The sequence below is a fragment of the Aquarana catesbeiana genome, linkage group LG03 (genome assembly GCF_042186555.1).
Source record: "Aquarana catesbeiana isolate 2022-GZ linkage group LG03, ASM4218655v1, whole genome shotgun sequence".
Taxonomy (NCBI): Eukaryota; Metazoa; Chordata; class Amphibia; order Anura; family Ranidae; genus Aquarana; species Aquarana catesbeiana.
The window spans coordinates 519,922,033-519,933,201 of record NC_133326.1 but is presented as its reverse complement, the minus strand read 5'-3'; the positions used below and the strand labels follow the sequence as shown (position 1 = coordinate 519,933,201).

General features: G+C 47.7%; 1 protein-coding gene across 2 annotated transcripts in view; it reads left to right on the top strand.

Annotated features, from left to right (window-relative positions):
- The first annotated feature begins 4,171 nt into the window (after nt 1-4,171).
- BLTP3B (bridge-like lipid transfer protein family member 3B) overlaps nt 4,172-11,169 on the top strand; it is a 156,772-nt gene continuing 149,774 nt past the window's right edge. Inside the window, exon 1 of one of the 2 annotated variants that reach the window (XM_073621201.1) lies at nt 4,172-4,457. In XM_073621201.1, coding sequence (XP_073477302.1) covers nt 4,414-4,457 — 44 coding nt within the window. In that variant the 5' untranslated portion in view covers nt 4,172-4,413. The remainder of the gene's footprint in view (nt 4,458-11,169) is intronic. The other variant, XM_073621200.1, reaches the window with a different exon arrangement.

Below are 11,169 nucleotides of genomic sequence, written 5' to 3'. Positions count from 1 at the left end.
CTTCACTCTGGATAAACAGCTCAGGACCATTCCTTGGCTGCGGTAGTAGGCCCCAGACAAGCTTCTGGGCCCACCCATGCGCCGCAGCGACGCGGGCCTCCGGAACGGAGGACCACGAGGTAGCACTCTAACGCATACCTGTCGGCCGGCCAGGAGGGCCAGCAGGTGGCTGTAAAACGACCCTAAAACATGCCGTCTGTCCCATAAATACCCTCTCCCAGAATCCCACTTGGAGGATCACCTCCACCGAGTTGTCTCCGGGACAGAAGAGCATCCATACGCTTTAACACGTTGCCTTTCCAACACTAGCCAATAGTAACAACAACACCCACCGGCCCAGTATGGAAACACATGCAACGTCAGCCAAGCTGGAACAGAGGCAAATCTAACTTCCCCTAACGAGCAATTTACTAAATTTACCTATCAGATGGTAGATCGCAAATCTACCAGTGCTACATATATATATATATACACACACACACATATCGTATATACATACAAACTTTTTTTATTTAAAAAATATGTAAATAATAAATAATTTACAAAAATTAAATCACAACAAAAATATTTTGATCATATATATACTTCGCCACCTCAACCCTTCTCTTCTCTACTCTGCTACTGATCACCTCTATGACAAAATCTCACCTCTGTCCTGCCCCAACCAAGCTACTTTCATCTACAACAGCTCACTGTCTTCCTCCCTTGACAAGCTTGCCCCCCTCACTACACGCAGAATTAGGCCCCGACTGCTATAACCCTGGCAAACAGATGACACCAGAAGTCTCAGAAAACGTAGCCGCGCTCTTGAGCGCCTGTGGCATAAGACTAAGACCCAGGAAGACTTCACACAATATAAATCTGCCCTCCTAAAATACTACTCCTGCCTTCACACTGCCAAACAGACCTACTTTATCACACTCATTAACACCTTCTCATCCAGTCCACGTCAACTCTTCTCTACCTTCAATACTCTACTCTGCCCCCACTGCCTCCACCCACCAACACACTCACTGCCCAGGAGATTGCCAATCACTTCAAAACTAAGATTGATACAATTCATGAAGAGATCACCAATGCGCAAAAACCTCCCCCATGCAACACCCCATGTCCACAGATACAATCATTACTTCCCTCATTCAACCCTGCTACTATTACTGAGGTTGCTAAACTTTTATCTAGCACCCATCTAACCACTTGCCCCCTGGATCCTGTTCCCTCGCAAATGCTACACTCACCCTCTGACTCGATTCTACACTCTCTAACTCACATTTTTAACCTCTCCCTCTCCTGTGGCATCTTCCCAAACTCTCTAAAACATGCGCTAGTCATCCCCATTCTAAAAAAGCCCTCACTGGATCCCACCAATCTCAACAACTTACGTCCAATCTCCTTACTCTCCTTCTCCTCCAAACTTCTTGAAAGACTGGTCTACATCCGACTAAGCGACCATCTGACCATGAATAAACTTCTAGATCCCCTCCAGTCCGGTTTTCGCCCTCAACACTCCACGGAAACTGCTCTCCTTAAACTCTCAAATGACCTACTAATGGCTAAAGCCAATGGACACTATTCTGTACTACTTCTCCTGGATCTCTCTGCTGCCTTTGACACAGTGGACCACCCCCTCCTCCTCAAAAAACTCCACTCCTTTGGTCTCCGTGACTGTACTCTTCCCTGGTTCACATCCTACCTATTACACCGCTCCTTCAGTGTCACATACAACTCTACTTCCTCCTCTCCTCTTCCTTTTTCCGTTGGGGTCCCCCAAGGTTCTGTTCTTGGACCTCTCCTTTTCTCAATCTACACCACCTCCTTGGGTCAGTTGATTGCCTCCCATGGCTTTCAATATCATCTCTACGCTGATGACACCCAAATCTATCTCTCCAGCCCCCAGCTCTCTGCATCTGTCTCCTCACGCATTACCAACTTACTAGCAGACATATCAGCCTGGATGTCACATCACTACCTCAAACTCAACCTATCCAAAACCGAGCTCATGATATTTCCTCTCTCAGGTGCCACTTCCCCTGCTTTCCCTGTCAATATCAACGGCTCAACTATCAACCCATCTCCCCACGCCAGGGTCCTAGGTGTAATCCTGGACTCTGAACTAACCTTTCGACCCCACATTCTATCACTATCCAAAGCTTGCCACCTCAATCTCCGCAACATCTCCAAGATACGCCCCTTCCTAACCAATGTCACCACAAAGCTTCTAATCCACTCCCTGGTCATCTCCCGCCTCGACTACTGCAACTCCCTCCTCATTGGTTTACCTCTAAATAGGCTATCCCCACTTCAGTCCATCATGAACGCTGCTGCCAGGCTCATCCACCACACAAACCGCTCAGCGTCTGCTACACCCCTCTGCCAATCCCTCCATTGGCTGCCACTCAATCACCGAATTAAATTCAAGATACTTACTATAACTTACAAAGCCATCCACAACCTGGCCCCCAGCTACATCTCTAACCTAGTCACAAAATACCAACCTAATCGTTCTCTTCGCTCCTCCCAAGACCTCCTGCTCTCAAACTCCCTTGTCACCTCATCCCATGCTCGCCTTCAGGACTTCTCCAGAGCCTCCCCCATCCTCTGGAATGCTCTACCCCAATCCGTCCGATTTTCTCCTACTTTATCCACTTTCAGACCATCCCTGAAAACTCATCTCTTCAGAGAAGCCTATCTGGCCCCCACCTAACAACTGTACATTTATCTTCTCAATCAGCACATCACCCACAGTTATTACCTCTTGTATCTTTTGACCTTCCCTCTTAGATTATAAGCTCTAAGGAGCAGGGCCCTCTGATTCCTACTGTATCAAAGTGTATTGTATTTGTACTGTCTACCCTCAAGTTGTAAAGCGCTACGTAAACTGTTGGCGCTATATAAATCCTGTATAATAATAATATATATATATATATATATTATTATATTATATTATATAATCAAAATAATTTTTGTTATGATTACATTTTTTTTATTATTTACATTTTTTTTTTACATTAAAAAAAATGTAGTATGTGAGCATATACAGTGTGTGTAATATATATATACAGGCATACCCCACTTTTAAGTACGCAATGGGGTTTATTTACTAAAGCTGGAAAGTGCAAAATCAGGCTCACTTCTGCATAGAAACCAATGAGCTTCCAGGTTTTAGGCTCGATTCACATCTATGCATGTTGCTTTTGATTGTTTTTTGTGGTGCTTGCCACGTTTTTGAGCAGTGTTTTTACAGCGTTTTTGTGGCGTTTTGCGTTTTTTTTTTTTTACGGTTTTTTTTAGACTGTATACGGTCTAAAAAAAAAAAAAACGCCAAAAACGCAAAACGCTGCAAAAACGCTGTAAAAATGCTGTAAAAACGCTGTACTTGCGCTTTTGATGCTGGTCCATTGAATTCTATTACATGCAAAACGCTGCATTTTGCATGAAAAAAAATTCCCTGACCCTTTCCGAAAACGCAGAGGTACAAAAATGCATTGATGTGAACATGTTCCATAGGAACCCATGTTAAAAAATTCCCATGCATTTCTGCAAAATGCAAAATGCATCAAAAAACGCGTTAGTGTGAATGGAGCCTAATTACCAACGCCTAATTGAACAAGCTCGGGTTAGAAGCTCATTGAATGCTATGCAGAAGTGAGCCTGATTTTGCACTTTCCAGCTTTTGTAAATAAACCCCATTGTGTACTTAAAAGTGGGGTATGCCTGTATATACACACACACACATACCATATATACATGCAAACTTTTTTTATTTAAAAAATATGTAAATAATAAATAATAAAAAAAAAAAAATCATAACACAAATATTTTCAATATATATATATATATATATATATATATATATATATACATATATATAAAATATAATCAAAATAATTTTTTTATCATTAGATTTTTTTATTATTTATTAATTTGTTTTTAAATAAAAAAAGTTTTAATGCATGTATATACGGTATGTGTATGTGTATATATATATATATATATATATATATATATATATATATATATATACACATTTTCTTCTTTTTGTAAGCCAGGGGCAGTGGCATGGAGTGGGAAGTTGTGCAGTACTCCCCCCCCCCCCCCCCAGGAGCAGCAGCTCAGGCCATGAAAGGGTTATCCTCCCCCTACCATTGTGCAGCCTCTCCTCCACCCTCCCTCCATGAGTCACTGTGTACCTCCTCCTGCTGCCTGTCTCTAGGTGATGGTGCAGCTAAGATGGACGCTGTGTGATGGTGTGTGCCTCTTTCCCCTGGACACCGTGTCTCTGAGCCCCCCTACCTGGAGCCTGTCCCCTCTGTGTGACTATGGAGGGACAGGCAGAACCCTGTGTCTAGATGAGGACCCCCCCTAGGACTCTCCTCCTCCTCTGCTGCTGATCCTGCCCTCTTCCCCTGCACCATGGCTGGGATTATCAAGAAGCAAATCCTGAAACATCTCTCCAGGTCTGTTTTATATCATTGTGATCCTTCTCGTCCACCTCCTGGCTGTGCCAGACGCTGCAGAAACCCCTAGCAACCCGTCAGTGGTCGCCTTGTGCGCACACATGAGGTCACATCTGACTGGTTGCTGGGGGTGAGCGTGCTTTGAAACGGAGCTCTTCTGGTTTCTCGCTGCTCCCTATAAATAGGGGTAGTAAGGACTAACTATAAATCATTTTATAGGGGAGACATGATCATAAAGAGAATCCAAAGACTCCTAAGAGGTGTGGGAGGGCGATGCCAGCAGCACACTAAAGGCACTGGGCACAAGGGACGAAACAGTGGCGGTGGGTGCTAAATGGGTTAGAGGGAATAGATGTTTTAATTGCTGGGGGGAAAGTATGACAATGTGTTTTGCCCAGCTGTATATTGAAGTGGGAGGGTGACGTGACAACAGGAAATTGGAATGGGCTTCGTAAACATGATGTCACGCTGTGGGGTTTGAGGGTCCAAGGGTGACATCTGTGACTGGCGGTGACTGGTGTGCCCAAGGTCCCCTGTCACCGTGTTGTTGCTCGCCTACGCCAGAGGAATCCTCTGATCAATTATTTCCTTCCTCACCCTTTTTTTTTTTTTTTTTTTAAGGAATTTACTACAGCCAGGCATGTTATAAGAGGCGGAGAGAGATGACAGCTATCCACAGATTAACCCCTCTCTAACCTAACTGTCTCTGTAAACAGGACCAGATTTTGGACCTTAGGGGCCCCAGGGCACTTTAAGTTTGTTGGCAACCCCCATACACAGGAATTCAAATTCACAGCCAATCAACGCCCCCATATGCCTAGACCTGGCTCTACATAATATTTCCTCAATAGCTGACTTTTCTCTCGAACTAACAAGTCAATAACTGAAATTGGTTCACTTTCATTTTAAAAAAATGCATTACAAAACGTCATTATGAGGTCACATGCATGCAATCGTAACCTACCTTCTTTAAGACAGTAAGTGCTACATGTGTGGTTTGCTTGGGCCACCAAAAATTTGCTTAAGGGTCTTTTCACATGGAGCTTTCCACCCGATGGACTCCGTTTTGCTCAATGGGAGATCGATTCGCTGATCCCCGCTGAGCTGGTGGATGACAGGTCCACCTCCACTCACTGTGCAGAGACAGACCTGTCAGACCCCCGCTGTCTTCTATGGGGAGATTTGGATGAAAACGGACCGCCTGTCCTTTTTTATCCGATCCGATTCGCCAGATGGATGGAAAATAGGGTCGCCGTTTGTCTGGATTTCACGAACAGGATCGGATCGCAGCGGGTGTCAGCGGACATGTCACTGCTGTCATCCGCTGCCCCATAGAGGTGAATGGAGCGTCCGATCAGGTCCGTCTGAGAAACTGACAGGTGGACCTGATCGGAAAGCCCCTGTGAAAGAGGCCTAAGGCTTAAAAAATATGCCAGAGGAAAAGCTTTTACAAATGATGGCAGGCAAAATATTACTTCCAAGATACACTTTAAAAAGAGAAACTGGGGGTGGGGGGCAGCCCAGGGCAATTGCCCCTTTTGCCCTTTCATAAATTCAGCACTGTCCATTCAAGGTCTGACCCAGCCCTCCAACACAAGTTAAGCAGTTGATGAGGTGTCTTTATCTACGGCCAGCTTGCTCCAGTGCCAATGGCTCCATCCCAGAGCTGGCATCACCCAGTACCAAGATTGGGCTGTTGCTCACTGTCTAGGAATCTGAACTTTTCAAGATTATCAGTTTGCGTTGTAATGATAATAATGTTCTGGATGTTTTTTAGACTCTCCGGTATGGGTCAGGTTTCTTGGGCTTGGCTGTGTCTTCGTGTCTGCCAGATCTGTTTAAAAAACATGATGTCATTGACGAGTGCTGTCTGGCCTCTCGCTAATGTGAATGTGCACAGGTTTTGTTTTGCTTTTTTGTATTCCAGGGTGGTGTTGATGCCAGCATAATGAAATCTGATCTAAATTATGGAGGGGGAAGACTAATCTCAGGTTTTCTTTGTGTTGGCTGAAATAGTAACACTGGCTCACCTTCCTGTCCATGTACCATTGCTGTGATACTCCTTTCACTGTATCACTGCTGGGGCATAGCTCATGTCTATGTTTTGCCTTTCTGGCACTGCCAGGGGTCCTATTCTCCTGGATAGTGTGTGTGCCCCCCTTTTGGCTGTCCTGGATAGTGTGTGTGTGCCCCCCCTTTTGGCTGTCCTGGATAGTGTGTGTGTGCCCCCCCCCTTTGGTTGTCCTGGATAGTGTGTGTGTGCCCCCCCCTTTGGTTGTCCTGGATAGTGTGTGTGCCCCCCCCCCTTTGGTTGTCCTGGATAGTGTGTGTGCCCCCCCCTTTGGCTGTCCTGGATAGTGTGTGTGCCCCCCCCTTTGGCTGTCCTGGATAGTGTGTGTGTGTGTCCCCTTTGGCTGTCCTGTATAGTGTGTGTGTCCCTCCCCTTTGGCTGTCCTGTATAGTGTGTGTGTCCCTCCCCTTTGGCTGTCCTGTATAGTGTGTGTCACCCCCCCTTTGGCTGCCCTGTATAGTGTGTGTCACCCCCCCTTTGGCTGCCCTGTATAGTGTGTGTCACCCCCCCTTTGGCTGCCCTGTATAGTGTGTCTCCCCCCCCCTTTTGGCTGCCCTGTATAGTGTGTGTTTCCCCTCCCCCTTGGCTGTCCTGTATAGTGTGTGTCTCTCCCCCCCCCCCCCCCTTTGGCTGCCCTGTATAGTGTGTGTTTCCCCTCACCCTTGGCTGTCCTGTGTAGTGTGTGTGTCCCTCCCCTTTTGGCTGTCCTGTATAGTGTGTGTGTGTGTCCCTCCCCTTTTGGCTGTCCTGTATAGTGTGTGTGTGTCCCTCCCCTTTTGGCTGTCCTGTATAGTGTGTGTGTGTCCCTCCCCTTTTGGCTGTCCTGTATAGTGTGTGTGTGTGTGTGTGTGTGTCCCTCCCCTTTTGGCTGTCCTGTATAGTGTGTGTGTGCGTGTGTCCATCCCCTTTTGGCTGTTCTGTATAATGTGTGTGTGTGTGTCCATCCCCTTTTGGCTGTCCTGTATAATGTGTGTGTGTGCCCCCCCCCCCCACTTTGGCTGTCCTGTATAGTGTGTGTGTGCCCCCCCCCCACTTTGGCTGTCCTGTATAGTGTGTGTGTGCCCCCCCCCCCCACTTTGGCTGTCCTGTATAGTGTGTGTGTGTGTGTCCCCCCTTTGGCTGTCCTGTATAGTGTGTGTGTTCCCCCCCCCCCCTTTGGCTGTCCTGTATAGTGTGTGTGTGTTCCCCCCCCCCCCCCCCCCTTTGGCTGTCCTGTATAGTGTGTGTGTGTGTCCCTCCCCTTTTGGCTGTCCTGTATAGTGTGTGTGTGTGTCCCCCTCCCCTTTTGGCTGTCCTGTATAGTGTGTGTGTGTCCCTCCCCTTTTGGCTGTCCTGTATAGTGTGTGTGTGTGTCCCCCTCCCCTTTTGGCTGTCCTGCATAGTGTGTGTGTGTGTCCCCCTCCCCTTTTGGCTGTCCTGTATAGTGTGTGTGTGTGTGTCCCCCTCCCCTTTTGGCTGTCCTGTATAGTGTGTGTGTGTGTGTCCCCCTCCCCTTTTGGCTGTCCTGTATAGTGTGTGTGTGTGTGTGTCCCTCCCCTTTTGGCTGTCCTGTATAGTGTGTGTGTGTGTGTGTGTGTGTGTGTGTGTCCCTCCCCTTTTGGCTGTCCTGTATAGTGTGTGTGTGTGTGTGTGTGTGTCCCTCCCCTTTTGGCTGTCCTGTATAGTGTGTGTGTGTGTGTGTGTGTGTGTCCCTCCCCTTTTGGCTGTCCTGTATAGTGTGTGTGTGTGTGTGTGTGTGTGTGTGTGTGTGTGTGTGTGTCCCTCCCCTTTTGGCTGTCCTGTATAGTGTGTGGTGTGTGTGTCCCGCCCCTTTTGGCTGTCCTGTATAGTGTGTGTGTCCCTCCCCTTTTGGCTGTCCTGTATAGTGTGTGTGTGTGTGTGTGTGTGTGTTCCTCCACTTTTGGCTGTCCTGTATAGTGTGTGTGCCCCCCCTTTGGCTGTCCTGTATAGTGTGTGTGTGCCCCGCCTTTGGCTGTCCTGTATAGTGTGTGTGTGCCCCGCCTTTGGCTGTCCTGTATAGTGTGCGTGTGCCCCCCCTTTGGCTGTCTTGTATAGTGTGTGTGTGTGTGTGTGTCCCCCCTTTGGCTGTCCTGTATAGTGTGTGTGCCCCCCCCTTTGGCTGTCCTGTATAGTGTGTGTGCCCCCTCCCCCTTTGGCTGTCCTGTATGGTGGGTGTGTGTGTGTGCCCCCCTTTGGCTGTCCTTGATAGTGTGTGTGCCCCCCTTTGGCTGTCCTTGATAGTGTGTGTGCCCCCCTTTGGCTGTCCTTGATAGTGTGTGTGCCCCTCCTTTGGCTCTCCTGGATAGTGTGTGTGCCCCCCCTTTTAGCTGTCCTGGATAGTGTGTGTGCATGTGTCCTCCCCTTTGGCTGTCCTGGATAGTGTGTGCGCCCCCCCCCCCCCCTTTGGCTGTCCTGGATAGTGTGTGCGCCCCCCCTTTGGCTGTCCTGGATAGTGTGTGCGCCCCCCCCTTTGGCTGTCCTGGAGTGTGTGCACCCCCCCCTTTGGCTGTCCTGGAGTGTGTGCGCCCCCCCCTTTGGCTGTCCTGGAGTGTGTGCGCCCCCCCCTTTGGCTGTCCTGGAGTGTGTGCGCCCCTCCCTTTGGCTGTCCTGGAGTGTGTGCGCCCCCCCTTTGGCTGTCCTGGAGTGTGTGGTTCCCCCCTTTGGCTGTGTTGGATAATGTGTGTTGCCCAGCCCTTTTGGCTGTGCTGGATGTTGTGTGCACCCCCTTTTGGCTGTGCTGGATAGTGTGTGTCCCCCCCCCCCCCTTTTGCTGTGCTGGATAGTGTGTGTTTCCCCCCCTTTGGCTGTGCTGGATAGTGTGTTCCCCCCCCCCCCTTTGGCTGTGCTGGATAGTGTGTGCGCCCCCCTTTTGGTTGTCCTGGATAGTGTGTGTGCCCCCCTTTTGGTTGTCCTGGATAGTGTGTGTGCCCCCCTTTTGGTTGTCCTGGATAATGTGTGTGCCCCCCTTTTGGTTGTCCTGAATAGTGTAGGTGCGCTCCCCTTTTGGTTGTCCTGAATAGTGTGAGTGCCCCCCCTTTTGGTTGTCCTGAATAGTCCGTGTGCCCCTTTTTTGACTGTCCTTAATAGCTTGTCCCCCCTTTTTGCTGTCCTGGATAGTCTGTGTGCCCCCCCCCTTTTGCTGTCCTGGATAGTCTGTGTGTCCCCCCCCCCCCCCTTTTGGCTCTCTTGGATGGCCTGTGTATCTCCCTTTTTGACAGTCCTGGAAGGCCTGTGTGCCTCCTTTCTAGTGGTCCTGGAGGGGAAGTCTGCGTGTCGTACTTGTAGCTGCATGCTGTTCTCTAGGTAGCCCTGGGGGTCAATAGACAACCTTTTTGGCAGCCATGGGGGTCTGTGTGGTACCACTCAGGTGTCACTAATGTGTCCTTGTGCCATTCAACTGGCACACTCCCTGGGTCTATATGTTATCCTCTTCACGCTCCCCTCGGGCCCATGTGTGATGCTTGCACCCATCCTAGGACTTGTATGTTATCATTCTGGTACCCTGAGGTGCTTTTTTGTTTTTTTAAAGCATTCTCGAGGGACTTTTGTGCTGCCCTATTACGGTAATCCCCTCCCTCCAGGGCCTCTGTTGTTCTATTTTGGCACCCCTGAGAAGTCTTTATGCTATCGGTGAAGCACTCTTCCAGGTCTGTGGGGCATCTTTCAGGCACCTTGGCCTGTCAGGGGAATTGTTGGAAGAATTAGTTGCATTTAACAAGCTGTCCCCCAAGCAGACTTGTCCAGGAAGAGTCAGCTAAGGTTGTAGAGTAGCTTATAAACAAAAGTTACTAATTCTGACCCTAAACAGCCAGCTGAGGGTTTCCTGTAGGTACCTTTTCTCTATGCGAGATGACAACACTCTACAATGTATTGCAATCTGTATGGCTTACAGTCTCCATTAATAATACAGCTAATACCTTTATTCTCCCATTAATAATACATCTCTTCTTGTAATAACTCCTAATTATGGATTTGTGTCTCTTTATGAAAATCATCTTTTACAGTTGTCAGTGAAGAACGTTAATAAAGGAGCTCTCCGCTCCACTTTTGTTATATCTGCCTACAAAGCCCGCGCCTGGTTGATAATTGCTAGAATCCATCAGAAAGATTGCTTTATACCAAATGGGATCTATCTGTGTATGGCCAGCATTTTACAGCAAAGGACAATTTGTATTTTATCATGGGAGCAGAGCTTTTTTTTTCTGGTTAAGTGCTGCTGAGCATGAATGAGGAAAGAGGAGCGACATTTCAGATTGGTGTGCACACACCTAGCAGTTAAAGGTATAAATGGACTATAAAATTCTGTATCATAGAGAGGGTTGTGGTATTTCTAATGAGGTAATGATGTTAGATTTTATCACCGCTTTAGATAAACTAGTGGTGTGTGGCGATCTTATTTGAAAACAACTGGTAGGCCTCCAATTATCAGCCTACCTAAATGCACGTGAATATGACTATTGTGTGGTTTCTTCAGGTAGATCTGGTATTTCCGAGTCATGTTTATAGATTGCAGTGAATTACTTCCTAGGATACCACAAGCATTAATAATTAAGAGTCCATGAATTATACAGATATTGCTCTAGAATGATTCTCCTTTCTTTTCCTTCGTAAAAGAATTGTGAGAGAATCGTGATCTATCCT